The sequence below is a fragment of the Opisthorchis viverrini genome, assembly GCF_000715545.1.
Source record: "Opisthorchis viverrini unplaced genomic scaffold opera_v5_57, whole genome shotgun sequence".
In the NCBI taxonomy this organism is placed as follows: domain Eukaryota; kingdom Metazoa; phylum Platyhelminthes; class Trematoda; order Opisthorchiida; family Opisthorchiidae; genus Opisthorchis; species Opisthorchis viverrini.
The window spans coordinates 560,039-582,511 of NW_008751714.1; the positions used below are offsets into that span (position 1 = coordinate 560,039).

The 22,473-nt window shown below is 41.7% G+C and overlaps 2 protein-coding genes across 2 annotated transcripts in view; one reads left to right on the forward strand and one right to left on the reverse strand.

Annotated features, from left to right (window-relative positions):
- Positions 1–19,870, reverse strand: part of T265_03840 (hypothetical protein) — a gene marked incomplete at both ends in the record, with an annotated part of 40,365 nt that extends 20,495 nt beyond the window's left edge. Inside the window, one exon of the mRNA XM_009168421.1 lies at positions 19,644–19,870. Within this exon, the coding sequence (XP_009166685.1) occupies positions 19,644–19,870 (227 nt within the window). The remainder of the gene's footprint in view (positions 1–19,643) is intronic.
- The window catches only part of T265_03839 (hypothetical protein), a gene marked incomplete at both ends in the record, with an annotated part of 28,776 nt that extends 6,990 nt beyond the window's left edge, over positions 1–21,786 (forward strand). The window contains 6 exons of the mRNA XM_009168420.1: positions 1,055–1,298; positions 5,948–6,219; positions 7,145–7,221; positions 12,164–12,395; positions 14,112–14,518; positions 21,492–21,786. Coding sequence (XP_009166684.1) covers positions 1,055–1,298; positions 5,948–6,219; positions 7,145–7,221; positions 12,164–12,395; positions 14,112–14,518; positions 21,492–21,786 — 1,527 coding nt within the window. The remainder of the gene's footprint in view (positions 1–1,054; positions 1,299–5,947; positions 6,220–7,144; positions 7,222–12,163; positions 12,396–14,111; positions 14,519–21,491) is intronic.
- Between the last annotated feature and the right edge of the window lie 687 nt (positions 21,787–22,473).

The window sequence follows — 22,473 nt, forward strand, 5'->3', positions numbered from 1 at the left end:
AACAATAAAACCCACCACCCCCCCCCCCAAAAAAAAAGCGCAGAAGTATATCAGGCGTCGGACAGAGACTTGGAAGTGACAAAACCGAGGAAACGCAAGCACAAACGAGATACAGAATAAGTAGAAAACGCTTGCACTTTTGAGACGTGGAGTGTAATTCAAAATATAATGGCTGCAGACCAACCAGCAGCAATCACCAAACTTTCCAGTGTAATGTAACATCAGTTGACTCGTTGTTGTGTAAGGTTGTCAGTTGAAAGTTGTCATTAGGAAACTGGCTTACATTTACAATAGAAAACCTGACCCAGCGAAATTGTTGTCACTGCTCTCAGCCTATGTTTTACCCCTTAGGCGCCGATGAAGGTTATCGGTGGGTCTCAACACTCAATCGCCCATACAGACCAACAAACGGTACCAGTGACACTGACAAACTAAACCAGAAAGACCGGATCCAACAACGGGCAAAATTTTATGCATGGTTCTCTTGGCCCGTCGGCTATCAACAATAATGAAACACACCAGCAAATAAAGCTTTGTAGGTTAAAACTGGTAATGATACAGTCCTCCATAAGGAGGAAGTCGTATGAGTTACACTTTTTTCTACAGTAACGCTCTATCTAACCTTCTGAGTCAAGAGTTGAAATTTACATTTGGACAAAAATCAATCGGTTTTCGTAGCTCTGGTATCCTCTTGCTCGGCTGGGAGAGCCAAATGTGTTTTTCACAGTACTTTGTCAAACGCTTGAACACACTGGCCAAATATACTCGTTTTCAAATCAAGCTGGTACGGTAAATATTGGGTTTTGTCAAGAAGCACCCTTCTATACCTCGAGTGACAAAATTTATCCTGGCATTCTGCGAAAACGCTCAACGCCAACTTCGTCGTACCCTTCATATTTCCAGTGTGCCGGTTGCAAACTTCATTGGATCTTGTCGTACATATGTTGGAACTGTGTGGGGTGGCTTCATCCGTATTATCATTGAAAAGCAATTGCTTTCCCATGTTAAGCATTTGAACTTATACTCATCAAATCACACTCTTGCTTTACCACAGCTTCAAGATACAGCAATCGACTTTGCTGCTGCGCTATCTCGACTGCTCGATGTTCAGCAAAAACACAACTTTACCAACGATGAACTATCGAAGTTTGACGGTGATGCAATATTCAACGTAATCAGCGAATCCCTACACAATCAAATGCCCTGCTCAATTGTTGATCCTATTTTGAGAAAACTGGAAAAGCGCTCGATGAAATATCTTGACAAAGTGAGAAACAGTCTAATGAATGTTCCGAAAAGTGAGTTACCCAGTTGTTTCTTACTTGTTTTGTGCCTAAGAGCGAAATTCAGAGGCAGAGCATTCACTAGTTGGAATTTATCAATGCACTGCCTCTGCTGAAGCGTTGAAGAAAACCTCAGAAGAATAAAATACACCTGGCTCAGCCATTTGTGTGTATAAAGTGCACGAATATAAAGCTATAAGAAAGGAGAACTGCAATCCAGAATAAGGTGCTAAAATCGTTCCCGAGTGAAACGTTCAGTGTTTCGGGGCTGTTAAAGCAAGACAACAGGTGAACACATGGTGACTAGTCCATCCAAGTGTCTTTCAGTTTCATCAGAACACACGAGTTTCGCATAGAGTCAACGTAATTCTTTGGTTGGCAGCCTAAGGCTGGTCAGCAGAAGACCTTGCACCAGACGACTGCTTGGTGTGCCTATGATCTCGAAATGCGTATGGATCTTTCAAAAAGACGGTTGGTTTTCTTATTCTGTTGCAATATCTTTGAACGGTCAAGATATTTGGCCATTTAATTCAATGTGCCGGGTCTTGTACAGGAAAGACTTTATGCGGCTAAATATTCTTGTCACCAAATTACTTTTGATGAAAAATCTACAGTCTATAAGTGAGCGTTTGTCAGACTAACCACGGAGATGTAAATAACACTCTGAAAAGATCCTGCCTAGTTGTCACGTGATCTGAATAACTTAACAACTGATCGCAAAAGGATCCAAACAATGAAGCAACATACCACCCATGGGTTCATTCGAAACTCCTAGACAACCCGCTACCAGTTTTGCACTATTTCGACCTCATCAAATAGACGTATTCCGCGAGTTTCCATGGAGCGTATGTTCTACCTGGATGCGAAATTCTACCTGATCAGATATGACTACTCTGACTTGGCTTTACCAACTGTTTGTTCCCTATTTCGAAGCGGATGATTTTCTCCGAATGTACTCCAGGGGCGCAAATATGGATAACGGATCGCGGAAAAAATATCAGGTAAACAGTATTTTGTTTGGAGGCCTAAAGAGCTTTACTTGTTTTGCCTCTAAGCTGATGCAGATTTTCTAAATTTCACCTACTATTTTGATGCCATGAATCAAGCTGACACATTGACTGACAGTACCATGGGTCCTGTGAGCTTCAGCTGCCTTAGTAGATTCCACAGTTAAAGTGAGAAAAATTTCCCAATGTCCTTGAAAACTTTTACCTTCATGATCATGCACCTGGTGATACAAATACCCATTCAACGCGTTTCCTAAACAATGAAGCAACAATAGTTTACGGGGTCTAGAGAACCGCGAATTCTTGGGAGAGATTACGGTAGAAGACAACAAGAGAAAGCAACAGGAGTAGAAAACCAGCAAAATAACTTTCATGGAACGCAAACTCTTCAATTTCACCATATGTTCACCACTAATCAAAGTTTATTGTAAGGAAGAGGGTGGCAAAGTTTGTCCCCTATGATTCCTCTTACCGGTAGTTACCAACAACGAAAAGCAGAAGGTACACGTGCCAGTCGGTCACAGAATTGAATGAACCATGTCGAGGCCAGGCAGGTATGCTGGACGGAACTGAACATATTCCAAATCAACCACAGAGGTTGTACACCTTTTTCCGGGGACAGAAGTGTGGCTCACTATTCCGAAAAACGCCGTTATGCGACTCGCACTCGTGGGAATAAAAGAAAACATGGTGTGAACCGACAGACGAACAGCTTCATTGATCAAAAACTGTTTGACTTTGACGCAACTCCCCAAGGCAAACATTTTGGCCTCTGTTGTAAATCGGGTCAACTAGCTGATTTCATAAGTCCAAATCTGAATAAAAATCACGGAACGATTATGCGTTGAACATTTACTATTCTGTGGCAGGTATCGCTTCTGAGCACCATAATCTCGAGCAAAATAACACTCATTCTCAAGGTGATTTTCCGTTTTCTTGCCACCTTCCAAAACTGGCGAATAAACTAGGAAAATAGTTTAACTTAGGATATGCAATTTCGAGTCAGGTCAAGAAAAGTCAAAAGTTAGGAAGCATAACTAGTGATTTGCTTCACAACTGCACATGATCCCTTTGACGACCTTGCATCTTTAGTGATCGCATTTCGTTGTAATTACTCAAGGATGAAAATCAACGCACGTACCTGGAAATACACGCAAACGAAAATCGTGTCAAAGTGGTCTTGCCCACTGCAAGCAGGCAGACGATATTTGCAAACAGTGAGTAGAAATGTTGTGCAAATTCACTTAATAAACGTCCTTTGCAAAAGCTTTGTTGCCCGCTCAATTCACAGTACTTGTGAGCTAAGTACATCGTAGTTCTGTTAAGATGATTAATCCTTTTCTTGAGATCTGCTACCAACAGAATTAATGGAATATTCACATAGTGAAATCTAGTAGTAACAGGGATTTTATGAAGCACTCTTACCTTCATTCTCATAAGCATTCAACCAATCATTTTGTGCACAATTGAACTAGGTGCTTTTCTATTTCACACAAAAGTGCTTGGTTCTGTAGTTTACTGCCGACGCGAATTCCGAGATATGGTTCTCACTGGATTTGGTAGGGAGCTCTTTGAAACAAAAAACTACACATAAGATTGCTGAAAACCCTCTGACAACCAGCATTGGTTTAGCTATTCCTGGAGCCAGTCGGTTAGGCCATCATAATCAAATTTAAGCTCTACTTAAATACTAGACTATACATAATTAGCACCGCACAATCGGTTGCAAATTACCTTGGTAGTAAAGGAGACCCATTGCGTTCGTGACAATTTACGTCTACGACATGATTATATATAAGTATCAGTCAGTTGGGGTATTGTACCTGGAATTCTACTGTACTAATCAAAAGTGACCGCATTTTTGTCCACACTCAGAGCTTCATTTTTAGCTTAAGAGGATAAAAAGCTAAAGGAATTCTCAGTTAATGCTGCAACCTCGGGGCAGCTCATGGTCATACATACTTAATATCTTTTACCCGGATAAAATGAAGTGGGACGGGTATTCATGCATTCATGTTTGAAGAGTGGGCCCAGATAATAGGCAGCAAAGATGTTTTTGCAAAGAAGACTATGATTTTATGAAACAAGTTTTATAAATAACAGCTATTCTGACTGACCTTTAACGGGAAAAATTAACCAATCAAGGCAAGAACATACCATCATCTTAAACAAAGCCGTATGAATAAGATGTTAAACTGGGCGGGCCAGATCGCAGCGTAACAAGCCTAATTTTAAAGCTCCTTCCAATATCTATTCTTTTGCTAGTCCCGGTCGGACAAGTTACGTCGACCTTACTACTAATGGTCTGTCTGAACACAACATCGTGTAGTATCCTGGGGCGGTTGATAAAAATCGGAGTTCACATAATCACTGATGTACTGGCACTTCTCACCGAATCTGATCATCCAGTTAACATTTCAGTACATCTTGATCTGAGGGCTTCAAAAACCATCAGAAGCGATGAAGAATCACCTTTCTGTCACAGATAGGCCTCTGAGATCCAAGTTGTCAGCCCCGTATATATGCTTACGAGTGATGAGTCAATGCTCTAACATTAGGTTGGCATATATACCGTTGCCCCTTGATGTGGGCAATTACTATCTTGGGGCTGCGTCGGTAATTCAATTCCATACCGAGGCAGTAAACCTGGTTTCCACGTATAAATGATACTGTCTCGCTTTGTTTCCATTAGTGCGACATGGGAGCGAATATTGTTAGCCTGATCAGTATCGTATTAACCCAGGTTATATTTTTCAGGCACTATTCATTCTATCAGTTTTAAATCTCTGATGAATTTTGCGTGCGTGACAAAGTGACTTTAAAGCAGTTTCTAAGCTTTGGGAAGAAATCAACTTGTGCTTATTTAGCGACTGATTCCTAATGCTTCTGCTACCAGTTAACGATAAAAGCATGACCACTTTCGAGAGTAAGCCAGAAATATGAAAAATATACAGGATGACTTTACGTGTAGAACATATCAAATTTTTCACATTACTACACACTACTAGGCGAGTTAGCTTAGTGAGACTCCACTGATATCACCAGTCACAACAAAGGTCTTGTTTAGCACTCAGCTTTTGCTTTCTTTAGGGCTCAAAATAGTGCTCCATTAATGTGGGTTTAACCGATCGAACGCTCCAAAGATGTGAGGACATCGCGCACGAACATAGTAATCCCGCATCTTCAGCGGTTACTGTGCTAATCAATTCAAAATTCCTAATGGCTGCTGCAATTATCAAAGACCGAAGCAGTTCATTGTATAAAAGTAGATAAGAAAATAATTCAATAAAAAACCCTGAGACTAAGGGGATCTGCCTATCATAATTTTCATAACAGCGTCTGGATACCAGAGAACTACAGAAGCAAACAACGAAAGATGTATCAAATTGGTGGACGACTTAATTGTGGTCTTCTACTTGCTTGAACGGGAGATACAATATCACCTTAGAATGAAGGAACTTATTGTGAGGCAGGTTGAAATAGATATTTCACAATGTCCCTCGAGTTTTTGCTTTGTAAGACATATAAGACACATGTAAGACATTTACTGACCGTTCGGGGAAATGGAATTTTATTTTTTTGATACAGCATCTGAAACAAGGCATAATGGATGGAAACAGGCTTACCAAAACTTGCGAAGTGATTGTCAGCGTTCAGCAAAACACTTCAGAGGTTTGCCTCACGCACGGTACAAAACGCTCGCGTCACCATCGGAACTCGGAAACGGTGAACTTCCCGCGCTTCATCAGACCAAGGGATTTTTTGGTTGCGATTACGCAAACAGAAAAAAACGAACTAATTTTGATAACCATTCGAAAAACGGAGCAAGCGCTGCGCAACCTCCTCAGCTTGGTAACGATATCGAACTTTCTGACAAAAGCATGTGCAGCCTGCAACCTTTAAGTGAAAGTTCAGTGCAAACAATGGAAGTGAGTTCAAGGTAGAGATATGTCTGACGAGTGTATGCATACATGAACCGCGTAAACGCAGGACGGTTACCAGCTTCACCTACTGGTAAAAGCGGCCATTTGTTTATGATTTTTAGAGCTCTCTAACATTGAACCCACTTTGAGGAACGGAAACAAAATTGCTGGAGCAAACCAGCCAATGGGTATCACTTAATTCACAGCACAAAATATCTATAGAGAGGAAGTAGATTCCGGAATTCTACTGTTAGGCAGTTTTTACCAAAATTCAGTTGTGCGAGAAGAACTGCAAAGCGCCTTCTCATCTACGCGTGAGCACTTAATGTCGTTCATAACGTGAGCATCTGTCCGGCAGGTTTCTCGAACACCTCAAGAAATTTAGGTGCTTTGATTCCCATGAATTATGCTAAGGTCAGCCGCTACTCGTTTCCTTAAACATGTAGACCACATTGGTTAGTGGAGTGCAGTTTATTCCTTTTGACAATCTATGCTAACTGTGGCCGTAAAAATTCCATACAATAAGTAAAATAGTTGGACTCAAAAGTTTTTACTCAGTCCATTCACCAAGATGTTGCATGAAAGTAATATTGACTACTCAATCTTTTCCAAGCATTTTTCACCTGATTGAATAATAGTGAAAAAAATCACTCCGAGAATAGAACACTTCTGAATATAGTATATTTTTTCCAATTGTGAGATGCTATTCATCCGAAAATAAGGTGTTCATTAGCTGCCGATGTTTGCCATCAAGTACTGACCATGCGTGCTTATAAAGACACCGTTTTTAAAATTTCTTTCCTCATGGCTATGAAATTCTACTTCCTTTTTTATGGCTCCTTCCTCTAAGCATGTGGATGGCTGCCACTTTTCCCAGTCGTTCTGAGTAAAGGGAATATTATAAGTTGAGACATGCATTTGCACTTTGCAGATGGGGGAGGATTCTGAGAACGGGACAAAAGAGGTGATCCATGAATGTTATCTAAATCGGTCCCATGCTACCTGCCGGTGAGTTGTGATAATAAGCACAATGCACGAATGACTGCAGCAATGCTAAATTTTACAAGCCATTTTCAGGCGAAGGTTTGTACGACTTATAAATGCTACTGGTGCCTAACTGATATCAGTATGAGCTTGTCAGAAGTTAATTTAAATGACCTGTTCAGTTTTTGGGAAACTAGTCCATGAGTCAAAGCAAATTTGTGTACGTTTAACTACGCTTTCTAACTCTGTAGTCAGACACCTAGCCACCCCTGCTTAGTTTCTGTGAATTATATGAGATCGATCTCCAAAAGATTCACATGTGAATAATGACCCATTTTCTTTACCAAAATCTTTTTTCACTCGTCCCAAGGAGACATAACTTGGGAGATTATTGAACATCACCTAAGGTCCTGTAAACCATAACTCTCCCTCAGTTGTGCATAAATTTTTGGAAAAAATGGCAAATAGCTTCCAACTAATCAATTTCTAATTATTTCCTTTTCCTCAGCGATCCGGTTACGGACAGCGCGGATCAACCACCACAGAAGCAGGATACTTTGAAGACGGAGCGATCAGAACAAATTCCTGTGTCTCGAACAGAAGGTCAGAAGCGCACATGGTCCACTGTAGTCAATTCGCCACGTTAGGGGACACGTTTTTCGTCATTTTGCGGAATCACCTTGAAATTTCACAGCATAATATCGTGTGCTTAGATTGACCATTAAAGACTGTCTGTGGACATCTGGTCTGTTATGAGATGGAGTTAGTCCAGGAAGAAGCTGTCAGGAACAACTAAAAAGTATCATTTAGTGTGCTTCTTTCTGTAGGCCTGTAGGAATACGATAACGAATTAAAACTAATGGGCGTTCTACTTTTTGCAAACGTACTCTCCACTCCAGCATGACTGCTCATAGTCACTTTTTACGGCTTCAGAAAAACGTGAACTGGTTGCACTGAGCTGGAATTCTGTATCCACTGTAACAAATAGGCTTGCGTTTTTTGCACAAGACCTTTGTACCAATCGCATCACAGCTCCTACAAGTGGACAGCGTTGAACGCGTGTTTGATTCCTAACAAAATTTTGCCAACCTAGTGGTCCAGTGCCAAGTGATATAAGGTGTTCAGTCACCTTCAGTAGAAATACCGTTCTCTTGGTCTACATTAGATTTTGCTTGGACCCTTTTCCCAAATGTGACGACAGCAAACGATGATGTAGACGGAAGTGACCTGAAGTGTTTTTAACGTGAAAAACTTTCTGAATATACTATTTTTTTACAATGGACCATTCAACTAGATTTGGGAGAATTCATCTGTGACTCCAGTTGGTAAACCTCTCTCGGGAATCATCAGTCTTTGTAGACCACTGCTGCCGTGCTATTGTGTTTGTTAGGAAATATTTAAGACCGGTTGATTTTGGGTCGACTCGCTCGGAGTAATCTCTGTCGAGAAAACAAAGTGCCGTTTGCATCCTTTAACGTTTGTAGCCGGAAGGAAGATTACGGCATAGGCAACAGGGGGAATGTAATGAACCAAGAAGTTTCAACAAGTGTGTCACATCTAGACTGTTACAGTTGAAATCATGTGAAGTGTATGTCATCAAAACGAAACGGACTGAAATGATCACGGACCGAATGCGTCACTTGAACTTGTTGCTTTTTGTGAAACTTGACAGGAGGTTTGGGGGTGGCAAAGCACACCGTGATTCGAAGGAAAAGGTCCTTCATTGGGGCACACACGGCCCGCCAACTAACCGACACTCCTGAACTGTTCAGCAGTTGCACGATGTACCTTACATGTGTGAATAATAAGATGTATCATCTTGATAGTAAATATTTCTTCATTACCTTAAATGATAATCAGTTACAGTGGCACATAACCGCCTCTTTGAATCTTATCCGAGTTGGTGTGACGAAGGTGTAAGCCAAAGCAAGTTCTACCTTTTACGCTTAGAAGTTGATAAGGAATCTCATAATCGGTCAACGTCTGTAGATTGAAGCGGCTAATTTGAATGTTGCGTTTACTTGGTGCTGGTTCTAAGTTTATTGTGATCACCAAATACGATCGAACAGAAGCAGTTAAGGTGCTTTGCTGCATATAGTTTGGCGAATTCATGTTTAATTTACTGTTTTTCTTCCTAGCCAAAACAATTTTTGACAAGGAGGCAACCACGGCGCATCGCATTGTTGGTGTCATCAACCGAATGCATTCGCAACAAAGTGTGAAAACAAAGGATATCAAGAAGTCAAAAAAGTTGTTTATCATCGCACAGTTTGCACCTGGGTGTTTGGTTGCTTGACTATTTTACCACGACTCGCTTAGCTGAGTTACTTTTTACTGCACAAGGCATTTTCAGTAGAGCCATTTTGGAAAGACTAAGTTTGAGAACTCTAGTGAAAAGTATAGGCTTAGGAGAGACCAGAGCACCGTTTCCCCGTGATTTCTTTTCTTTGGGTGAATCATCACGCAATACAGTTGGTGTGATATGTATGCAGTATAATAGTAATATTAATAATGATAAGGTTAGGATCTGCATAAACACGTGCAAGATTATCACCCGTGCAGATGGGATCTGAGCATGTGTTTCGCATGAACAGCCAGTTAAAAATTTTCCCTCCAAATGATTGTATCCGGTGCGGCTTGCAACAGCGCTCGCGGTTCCTTCGGAAAGAAAGATATAATAAACCGAAATTACGGGGTAATATATTTGTAATATCCGCGAAACCTAATCCCGGTATATAGTCATTACATCATATGCGCTTATGATATTTCTGTCAGCAGAGTTCACAGAGCACATTGCAGTAGACTTGATTAATTACAAGCCTGGGCTGTCTTGCTGCTGGCCCTGAATGACGAGAGAAATTACAAAAATTATTGGTGCTAATTCTAGCCGACTGGTCCCTTATCCGGAACGGGGACTAGACGATTAATCTCTAGTATTCTGGTCACAACAAATTGTAAGGAACAAGATAACTTTGACTTTGTTCCAGGACGTCGATTTAGTGAATAAATGTTCATCTAATTTATGTGGCCTAACGGTTCGCAGATCTCCGCAAATATTCCTGTCAACCTAGGGTTGATCACAGGTGGAACACAACTGACATTTCCGACGTGGTTCTTGGTCCAACCAGCTGACACCTTGTTCAGACCGGGTTCGACTGCAATTGTGGTGTGAACTTTTGATAAACTTTCAAGCCATTTGCATGAAATTTACAAGGCTCTCCGTTGGTAAAAAATAGGTGTAAATATTCCAACTATGCAACAATATTCAACTGGCCATCTGAAAAACTTGGCAACCAGTTAGAATAGAATCAACTAAAATATAGTTTGCTAGCTGCTCAGATCGGCTGGGGGATGTGTCATTCGGAGGCACAGGCTTGAAGCCACTAAATATGACTACAGGTGTTCGACCTGACCTCGTCTACCTGTAAAATTTTGGCGAGATTAGAAACGCTCCCGTAGGTGTAGTTTTGGTGATTCATTCACCACGTTTTAATAAATGTTAGAATTTGCAATCTGTCCCATCGCCAAGTAACATATTAAGAGTTTTGATTGAATACTGTCCTTACAGATCCCCAACTCTCCACCGAGTGTCCAATACGGTAGTTTGCTTTCAGTAACTGCTGGGACGGCGTTCCATAAAGAACGGATAGTCACTCAGTGTCTCGGATTGATCAATTTTGTGGGTTCTACTGTGCCGTGTCAACAGATTTCCGCGTTGAAGAAGGGGAGTCCAGTATGGCTGAACCCCCAACAATAGTAGCCCTCTGGGTGTACCGTTGCGTCTATCGATTTAGGGTCTAAGGGGGCTGATTAATAATGACCCCTTAATGGCAATGGTATACTGACCATAGTAGTCGAGATGCAGTAATCCATATTCAGGGAACGCAAATCGACGTAAGCGGATTGCGTATAATTCATCGGTGATACCCTAACCAGGATAGAGTTCGACCTGCCTCGAGGTTCAAAAGCTTTTAAGCGAACTTAGGGAAATCATAGAGAATTAAAGCTTGACGGTATCCGGACCTTCACAGCCCACAGGAGTGCCTGCATATATGCATAAGGGTTTTTGAAGGACCCAAAAACTGCTGAACTTGGAGGACCAAAATTATATTCCCAAAGAGCCGCTCATTCATACCCACTAATCATGCCCAAAATTAAGATGCTGAATAAAAAATATAAACATCCCTATCACTGTTCGCCGTTGCTACTTGACTGTGCAGTCAAATTCAGTCTGACGGTCGGGCACAACCGTTCACAGGCCTATTTTATTGTGTTTTACAGGCTTTTAGATCGTTTAAGGTCCGTAACCTTGTACGCGACTTACTAAAATGCAAATCTGCTGTGATCGGAACAATGGTCATATTGATTAGGCAGTGCAAATCAAGACGTTTCTGTGTCAAGATTTTGATTTTTCACACTCTTTTTCACAGAATTATAAAACTGGAGATGAACACATGAATGAATGCAGGGATTTGTCGTGGTTTTTCACTTTAGAATAACGAGTTAACTATTACCTACTACATAAACGGAATTGTACCATGCACTATTGTTAAGTCTCTCTCTTCCCTCATACTTTACCGATATCAAGTCAAGCAACAAACAACCCTCAAAAAATGAGATTACATTGCCTTACTACACTTATGCTTTCCACAACTTTGAACGAGGCTTCTTTACATCTGTAGGGCTGCATGTCTGTAACGGCTGTGGGCGGTTTATGGGAGCTAAAAATGCACACTGAAAGCGGTGCCAAAGTGAGGCATGTCCACTAGTTTACAGAACTGAAATGTACACGTGACTGGTCACAGGAATAAAAAATAGCCTGACCATATCCAGAGATTGTATACAGAGTGGCCCGGTTCTAAAATAAATTGCGAGAGGTTGTCAACTCAATAGGACCGATATTACCAAATTTTGACTGCAAGTAGCTCGAAACATTTTTGAATACTTTTTTTGAATCGGGTTCCAGGACACGTGCAAAGAACACCTGGTCCCAAAAATCAAGTGGTGATGAAATCTCCCATTGCTTGAACTTACTTCGGGCACCTGATTGGGATAAACAGCTGGAGGGCTTGAGACGTGTGCAAACCTCACTACAGCTTGAGCACAGGGGTGAATTTGACAGGCTCTTTAAGAATGAGGAAGAACTACGAGCATTTACTTCGGCACTTTTGAGTGCTTCCAGGAACCTACGTTCTCAGGTAAGCGTTGTACAAAAACATCCACAAAACAGCATAAGGCAAGCAAGCTCACTATTACTGCGGCCCAAAGATATAGTATCTGGTTATGGTGTGCTTTAGTGCAAACACTGTCCGTAGCATAACAATGAATAGAAATAAATTAAAGTGTTTGCAAGCAGGGTACCGACCACTAAGGAAAGCAAGCAGTAAATTCCAACATAAGCAGTATGTGGCCCAGGAGTTGCCCTATTAGTTTTATAGAATTTCTTGTCATATTTGAATGAGTATAACGTTGTTTCTCTGCGAGAGAAAACAAGACAGTCTGGTTCATCTTCTGACTGGTCTTTTGGGACTTTCAGAGGGGCAGATTCATTGTTTATTCTAGGTATTGATATCCGTAGTAGGTTATAAATATTTTGTTCATTGACCTATATGAGGAAGCAAGCAGCTTTCAGATGTCTGTAGTTTTTACAGTGGTTGTAGCAGTACGAAAATTCTTTTTGCAAACAGACAAAGGCGACCATAAGCATTCTTATAAGACAATTTAAAACAAAGTTATTTAGTCGGTTATCGTCTCTCGAAGGTAGCCCAACTGCACAAGACTATTAGAAGATAATGTAGGAATATCTTGCATCAACATCAACCACCAAGTATGATTTTATTCTGACTTTATTCTGACCGACCAGTCGTGGTTTCGTAAAATATGTAGAAAACAGGAATTTTCAACTTTCAAGCGGTGAAAAGCCCTCGTTAGAGCAAGGTCCTCTCAAACAATGGCAGATTTGGAAGGTATTAGGCTAATCGGGTCTGCCAATAATCCGTTGTGGATATTAGTTGGACTTGGAAATGCAGGAATTTGCCTTAGTTTCGAGTGAGTTTCGCCTTTGTACCTCTGAACGCAGTCTGACAGCTCATATCACTACTCACCTAGGCATGTCGAATATGATCTGTAAAGTCGTCCATTAACGCCATTTAATGGCGAAACGATCTCCAGATGGTGCACTTCGACCGATATTTCACTAGTTACTTCGTTCTGAAAACCCTGAATTTCTCAGTACATAGTAAGTGTGTGAAGACGCTTTGGCATGATATTGGCGAGCAAATTCAAGCAGCGGTTTGTACGGAATCGAAGACAGACCTGACAGACCTGTCAGGCAGTTCGAACCAGACCAAAGTTATTAGTTCTGCCGCGAAAACGATGAACCTTACAACATGCTGCTTGGTAGACATAAAAATGGATAAATTTGGATAACTTCATTCACTTGTACAATTTTCCTTAACGTCGCAATGGTTTGAACATAAACGCTGGCTATTAAACTTGCACAGAGATATTAATTTCGACGAAGATATTTTGTGGGATACTTGGTGATAAGCAGTATGTAGATGTTGATGATAGCGAACGATTTAAATATAATTTGAATGAATCCTCCCTTTATGATATCCTAAGGTAAATGTTCAAAGATTCCGAAGTATTGTTCTTCATTTGAAGCTAATCATAATATGAAAGAAATCTTTGGACAGTCTCAAGTAGGGATATTTGGTAATAGGCTGTCGTCATTTTTCGCAATCTAATATTTTGTAGAGCTACATGAAGATGATGCGGTCAGTCTTGCCTTGTTTAGGGTTTACTAAAAAACAGAATATTTTGCAGTCATCGACATTCACTACGTCTCACAGAAAATAGAAATAATCACAGTTTTTTCTACCATTAACGACTTCGGTAATGTTGCTTTGCAGGTTAGTCGCGCAGCAGTCAACACGATACAAGCCTTTGGAAACCTACTCATTTCGAACGGTCAGGGTTTCCTCTGGGATTCTCAGGCAGACAGAATCTTGCATGCAATCCTTGCGCGTATTACCGGTGATACAAGTACCAGGTTCCTGTTAAACGATGCATATAAAGCCCTAGAGGTGGTTGTAAAATGTCTGACGCCAGCACGCGCTATCGTGGCACTTTCTAAACAGGTTTACGAACAAAAGGTCAAAAGTGCCAACAGTCGACTAGCGGTGGCCACACAATTGGATCGGTTGGTCGTAAAAGCCAAAAATACGTCATCGCTGCCAAGACAACTAGGGTCCGATGGACTGCAACGGTTACTGAAAGTGTCAGCTCAGTTTCTGGTGGATGGAATTTTAAACACAAGGTGAGATATAACGAAACATTCTTGAAGTGTCCTGGGTTTCGTTATTTATTGCATTGTCACTATAAGCGGAAAAAGTTGGCCAAAATAAAGTGTACCGGAGGGTCTAACACCCAACCCTCAATACAAAAGGTGCCTTTAGACGAAACCAAAACAATTCAGAATTTTTGTCTTCAACCATGCTTCCTAAAACGGTCAATAAATGTTTGCTTTGTACATCGTCAAGTCAATATCCTTGACTCAAACGAAACGCCTCATCAAGTGAAGGCAGTAATAATGGGCCTTCATGGTAGCTTCGTTACCATTCGTAATGACATGTAAACGCGTCGCTGAAAAGCAGAACGTAGCAATGTCCTGATGATGTTATCAGAAGATGAAATATATGGTTAGTATTCATCCCAAGACTCCTGTGCTTTGTGATCCTTCCACATGAACAGTTGTGTGATCCACTCACCGAATCATCCTCCGTCGGACTGGTTGCTTGGTTATCCTCGAATTTCTCCAACAAAACAAAGGTAGTTCTGGTATCTTGGCTCACCAAAGTGGATACAATATCCACTTTTTACATTATAATTGTTCACATTTATTGGCAGTCTTACCCTCCATCAATTCACCTGATATTCTTAGCAGGACAGCTTATGCACTGAATTCGGTTCCCCGTTTGGGGAAGACAAGCTGACTACAGGCAAGATTATGACGTGAAAACCACCCACAACTTCGGCCACAAATGTACATGGGAATGAGGAAAATAACCGATAGAATCTCATTTCTCACGATCCGTTGTGTCCACCAAAATGACAGAATCTGTCCGGTTAATGTAATTGGACTAGCCACCTTCATGGATATGTCCAGCAATCCTGGAGGGTGGAAGTCACCTACCATTTATTTTATGAGCCTTTTTTACTGGCCACGGAAATAGCTGGAACCCAAATCCTCACAACGAAGATGCACTAAATGAACGACACTAATAAATTTGGCTTGATGTGACTGCCATCGGTACGCGAAGTCGAGCTCAGCTGTGCTGCGAAGCATATTTTTATCGTCCTCTCATTCTCATTTATTTTCTGCGTCCAACAATATCTCGCGAAACGTCTGTTCAAATAAGCCCATTTCTGTTGGATACAATCAGACGTCACCTGAAACTTGTGTGAGGAAGTGGGGCTTATTTTTAATCTGCTGTTGTTTATTTTGGTACACAGTCCTTTATAACAATCAGAGCCACCGCATAGGTTATCATGAATGTGAACCAACCTTATTATAGGTCAATGGATCCAATTAAATATAAAATGAAAAACTTGGGTTGGATTTCCTACAGTTCAGCGCTTGCAGACAGTTAAGAATCTTACTATAAAATGCACATCAACATTAGGTTTTCGCGTTTGTATTTGTGTGTTTACTCAAACGATTGGTTAGTGGAATATTCATCTCGTATGTATAGTGACTGAATCGCATCCAGTCCGGAGCTCGGTTGATTCGCATCACTGAATTTGTTTGTAACAGTTGTTCGAATAAGTTATTTTCCTTCTTATCTACGAAGGGGTTCTGGGATGCTAAAATCTAAATCAATAGCTGAGAACCTCATCTTGCATCCATTTGGGCAGCCTTTTAAACCGACAGTCCTGTGGAGCTCGATAACTCTCAGCGATTAGAACACAAACTTATTGATCGAAAGGTCTGTCATTGGAACCCACGTCCGCCATCCCTACGACTCTTGTATAGGCAAGGAAGACCTGACAATATCAAAACCCTTCTGCTTTCTTCAAGCGGCGTGACTGCTAGGTACCGAAGTGGTGGGTGGAAGCTGAAAGGTCACCATGGTCATCATTCGCAATATTACGGCTCAGCTATTTTTATTTTCTATTTGCAATAACTACCAGTTTGGTAGCTGAGCGGAACTGATTCATAATTAACGGTTTGCTAATACCCGAATCAAGCTTCCTGTCCTGATGAGGACGCAGGGTAAGAAACCAGCCATACTTAGCTTCTCGGTTTTTTAATTTTGCCGCAGTCGCTAGGTGTTTGAAGACTATGGATCGGTATATGTGACGGTCAGCCAATTAGTAACACTTGCTCTTTTTATGAATAACATTCCCTGTAAAAAGAAGATCGCATCGTGTTCGCTATTTATTCAATTATTCCCAGTTATTGTTTCTTTTTGACGTCTACATTTCTTTCAGAATTTGTGGCCAGAATATCCTGACAATCCTAGTAAATAATTTTAATTTGGAAGAAACTTGTCGGCGCACACTGTCGGAACCTCAGTGGCGAAATGTTGAGAAATTGCTAGTTGTAAGTCTTTTTAATTTGACCCGATAACACTGATTTAACTTGATGAATGAAGATCACTGAGAACTCTATAGGGTAGTAGAATTAGTTGCATTCATTAAATTGATGACAGCAGCAGTACGTCCAAAAGTAATTGGAGTGCAGATAAAAAACGAAGATGACATTATTTTACTTATTAAATCTCGGTAAACGACTGTATCCTGGAAACCATCAATCTGTAATTAAACAAACTTAAAGTTTGCGGGCACTCCGAAGCTACCAAACTTTATTAGTGCTCCTGTGTGGCCGAAGGTGTTGCGTCGTTTAAGAATCCCGTTGAAACATACCACCACTTATTAGGTTCAATTTAAATTGTGAATGTTTAGATCATTTGTGTTTGGCTGCCAAATTTTTCATGCCACTTCCCGAAGCTGACAATTCGTAGCCGGATTTGTTGCGAGTGTTCTGCATGTTCTGAAGACAAAAGGTACACTTGACAGCACATGTATTTTGACAGCTTGGAGTTTAGATCACTGTGTTTCGAATGCTAAATACAACGGGACCGACAAGCTACCAAAGAAATTAAGGTTTTGGATTCTGGTTGTTTATGTGCATGTTCTGAAGACAAAAGGTATACTTGACAGCACATGTATTTGGACAGTTTGGAGTTTAGATCACTGTGTTTTGAATGCCAAATACAACGGGACCGACAAGCTACCAAATAAATTAAGGTTTTGGATTCTGGTTGTTTATTATTTTTCTCCTTCCTCATCAAGCCCATCAGGAGGTTTCGTTTATGCCCCTCATTTTTGTGCCCATTTCTTCTCTTCTGGTTCACGATCTGGACGTTAATTACTCTATATCTTTGGTATTACTAGCATAGTTGGATAAATCAAAGTGAGCTTCTTCACCGTGTGGCTTCGTGTGAACTTGGCTTCGGGTGAATTTCGGGTAGAGGAAGTGTTTCTTACCTTCCTTATGTGTGCAGAAAGCCAAATGAAATTAGAACTATTCAGCCTGGTTGTTAGAATCTAACGTGATCTCACGATCCGCAGTTCGCATCACTTTATTATTTTATCATTGTATTCATAGTACCGCATTTTTGATAATTATCCATTTGAATGGTTCGACATTTTAGATTCTGTGCCTAACCTAACGTGACCAACCTAACTGCTGGAAAAAATCGATACTGCGAGCCTTTTGTTCCATGCAAATTCTATGGTCCTTCTGATATACACAAAATGTTTCTTATACTCCATACTCCACCCATAAACCGTGTGCAAAAGATAAGATGAGTCAAGTGCTGTAAGTTGCAGACGAATACTTCATGTCTCGCGGGGAAAGTTTATGGTTAAATTCAAAGATTATGCTCGTGATTTGTACGTCACCATTTATACTACATTGCGTTCTAGTCGGTATTACAAATGCAGCAATGCAGGTCAGTTTCACTTTACGAGTCTGTATTCCAGGCAGTCATCTTCACTGAGGGTACCCTGGATTTGTCGTTACATGGAGGTTTACTTGAGCTACTCTGTTTGATGCATTAAGACGTGGTTTGGCTGAATCCTGCAGCGTACTTGTTTTTCTGCTACCTGGCTACTTGTAATGGCGGCGCTTCGACAGTGCCCCATGCTTTCCATACTTAAGCACGCTGGAGATGGCACTCAGGCTGATTGGGGGCAAATGTATCACGAAAATATGACGAAATCCACAAACACATTTTATGATCCCTGGATTTTCGTGATTGGTAAAGCCTAGTGCCACTTTTTCAAATAAATTGACCATCTTATTAACCTTGCCACCTATACGCAGCCACGAAAAACAAACGATCGGTGATGCGTTTGGAATGCAATTTTCGATTTGGCATGCTACGTGGAAAGAATTATGGATATTGTTAGCAAGTGACTGTGATAAATGTGTGTCCTCTTAAAACGACACAATTCTGTGTGTATCAGTATACCCAAATGTATGTACATATCATCGATTCTTACCAAAAGTTGATCACACTTGCGTGTAACCCGTTGTAAGGTCTTGATGTCTTTCTGCACTTTCCTGTGTAAACATGATATCTTTTGGAAAACAAGTCAGATAAAAATATATCCAATTTAGTTGTTCTTTTTGTCACCAAATTCTTCTTTGGTTTGCACGGTCGACGGCATATATTTCGGTTAAAAATCGCAGCTTTTACAAACTATGCAGAAGTGATTCAGTTACGTGCCATGATTATTGGCCCAACAAATCCCACCCAAAGTAACTAATATATCATACACAAGACGGAACTTCCAGTGTCGAGGTTCCCAATGCGGAATTTGAGTCGTGCATAGGCCTGACAGTGACGAATATCAAAATCAAGAATTGAGTTCGAATGTCTACGGCACTACTTCCACAAAGGTGAACAACATCATACAAAACCTGACTGCCCACGTTCATGGATTCAGCGAGTATGCAAGTCTTTCGCTGACAAGCAAGTACACTGTAGCAAGAAGAATATTGGCTCGGCTCTATGGGTTTTGTTGACCCCTTCCAGAGCTAGTCTCGTGATTCTGATTGACAATGCAATCGCACAGGATCACAACAGAAAATGTCAGGGCAGAACACGAACGCACATGGATAAGTAGGTTAGCAACACACGTTTTAGCATGCCAGTTTGGGTGAAGCGAGTGGTGAAGCGGTGTCGGTGTAAAATTCCGCGTAATACCTAGTCTTTGGAGTTTGCTGACATGATTTTGAAGTCGATGGTTTGATTGCAGTGACTCTGCTGGCTCGCATATCCTGTCTGGTTGGCCCCCCTACAAAGCAGCTAATGAAATTTCGGCAAGGTGCTCCAATTAAGTGTCTAGAAATATCCCTAGACTCAGTTCACTCGGCGCGGTGAGCAGGACCTGCCCATTCGTCGGCCGGATTTAGTTCGTTTGTCGGATCCATTTGGCTGGGCCAACGTAAATCTCGAAACGCTTTGCCGTGCATGCGAAGAATGTGTCCTGGAACCCACTTGGTGGGCCTGCAACTGTAGCCGCGAGGCAAAGCCATTTGATCTTCGCTGAATGGACGCGCGGATAATCCATGATGCCGGATGAACTGGGTCTCCATTCTCTTCTTGCGATACTCACTTACCTTTCCTGCGGTCGGATAGTGTCATGCGGTCTCCATGGCTTACGTCGGAACAGTTCATCTGCTGGTAAAACTCCATCAGGCGAGTTAGCGTTTGGCGTCGCTCAATATGCCAACAGGGATGTTTTCGTTTCGTCGGTCTACCTACTTTGGACTTCCGAAGTGCACGCTTCAGAGTGTCAATGAATTGTTCTGCTTGGTAATTCGACTGTGGATGAAACGTGAGCAAGCGGACATGAGTTTTGCCGTACTACCGACAAAACCACGAGAACGCCGATGACGTGGACTGACTACCGTTATCGTACAAAACTCTCCGATGTTAAGAAGCGACTGAACAATCGTTGGAGTTTCAGGACAGATAGGGTAGTTGTGAGGCTGTTTGCTGGGGAAATTCCCGGTCGTTCGCTGTAGGCTCGAACGCGATCAAAAGTGTTGGCCACCAACTAGACCGTCACACTCGATGTGAAGACGGATCTAGGATTCAGTGGGTTGCGGCAACATTGGTAGGTAGGTCTCCACAGGTGGCTTGGATGCTTCAGCACATCGCAGGCAAAATTTGGAGACTTGCTTAAATTGGAAATCCATCAAAGGCCCATAGACGTGACTTCAAGCAAGAAGTTTCATGTTCGGTCCCGGGTGCCCTTTATAAAAGTGATTCAGGCCAGCTGGTCGTAACTTCTTTGAAATGATAACGTATTCCGAAAGAAAAATGCATCCGTCGGCCAGTAATGATGCGTCCAATCAGCTGAAATGAGGTTCCTGTTCATCCGTTAGACAGGTACGTTGCCACTGATTGTGGTGATAATTGATGATCTGCTGCAGCACAGGGTCTTGATCGATAGCCTGGCACACCATGTCAGCAGTCATTGGGAGCATTCAAACTGCTTCCGACACTAAGCGGATCGCCTTCGTGTGATGAAAATGACTGATACTCTATTCATTGCTCCGTTGATATCCGCTTCTGGTCAAAAGCATGACTTCATTGTTGACGCTGGTAGTGTTGAGTCCATCATTCCACACTCACATCTAACTGCATTCTACCCCAGTGCCGTGATAGTGCCTACAGATTTTGACGTTCTCGGTACCACTGGTCATTCTGTACCTTTAGTTGGTGGTTGCACGATCCCTGTGAGGTTATCCCAAGATAACTCTATCGACTGTAATTTTTTGGTTTGAACGTCGGGACGGTCGATTATCGGACTCAAAGTTCCGCGCTCACTGCAAACCAGTATCACCTTACTGACTTCCGTGAGTGAACATGAACTCAAACAACTGATTCTGAAATGTTCTAAGGCTTCAGGTGGCACGCAAATTCCCAAGAGGAGGTTAGAGGTTACCGGAGAGCCTATATTTCTTAAGGGACGGATTATTCCATTTGGCTTACGCGAGCCTGTTTGTCAAGCATTAAATTCAATGTGTGCGAAAGGGATACTGACTGCTGTTGAGTCATGAAATTGGGCAACTCCGATGGTTACCCCACTGAAGACTGATGGTATTACTCCGAGAATTTGTGGTGACTACCAGCTTACGCTGAATACGCGGCTACTACAACGTACATGCACCACGGAAGAGCCAGAAGATGTACTGTATCGTTTATCAGGTTCAAGTGTGTTTTCAAAAATCGATATAAAAATGCTTATCTTCAAACCCCACTGGACGAAGCTTCCAGTAACCTTACCGTGATCAATACATCCTTTGGGTTATTCCGATACAATTTCCTTCCCATTGGTCTGAACGTTTCACCAGCTGTATTTCAGCAAGTTATGAATACTATTGCAAAAGATTCGGAGGGCGTTGAGACGTACCAAGATGACGTCATTGTGCACGCTTCTGACAAAGCTATGCATGATGTGCGTCTGTTGTCTTTACTGAAGCAATTTTCTGAGTCAATGTAGCTATCCATCCTGATAAATGCACTTTTGGTGTCCCATCATTTACATGCCTTGGCTACATTGTGGATGACAGCGGTTTTAAACCTGATACAAGACGTCTATCCCCTTTAGTAAATGCGCCATTACCAACCAATCTACAAGAACTGCGTTCAGTTCTAGGAGCACTCCTGTATTACTCCCGTTCCTTTCCTAATTTCGCCAAACATGCAAGTTGTCTGTTTGATGTCATATCTTCCAATCAATTTTCTTGGTCCGCCAACCACGAGAAGTCATTGCGTGCACTGCTTGGTTATCTTCAGACTTTAGCTGTTTTGAAGCCACCTTCCGCCAAACATCATTCGACGATCATTACTGATGCTTCTCCTAGTGGAATAGGAGGAATCCTTGAACAGCGTGGTAGACCAGCGATCTGCATTCCCCGTCGACTTTCAAAAGCCGAACGTGGATGTTCTCAGAATCAACGAGGAGCACTTGATGTATATTGGGCTGTCAAACAGCTTCATAAATATCTCTTTGGATCTAACTTTACCATTGCCACTGATCACGAGGCTTTGAAGTTCTTGTATCATCCAACAAAGTCTCTGGCGAAGTCATCTGCCGCTATGGTGCAACGGTGGATTATTGCACTGAGTTCTTACACCTACACAATAGTTCATCGTAGTGCAAAAATGATTCCTCATGTCGATTTCT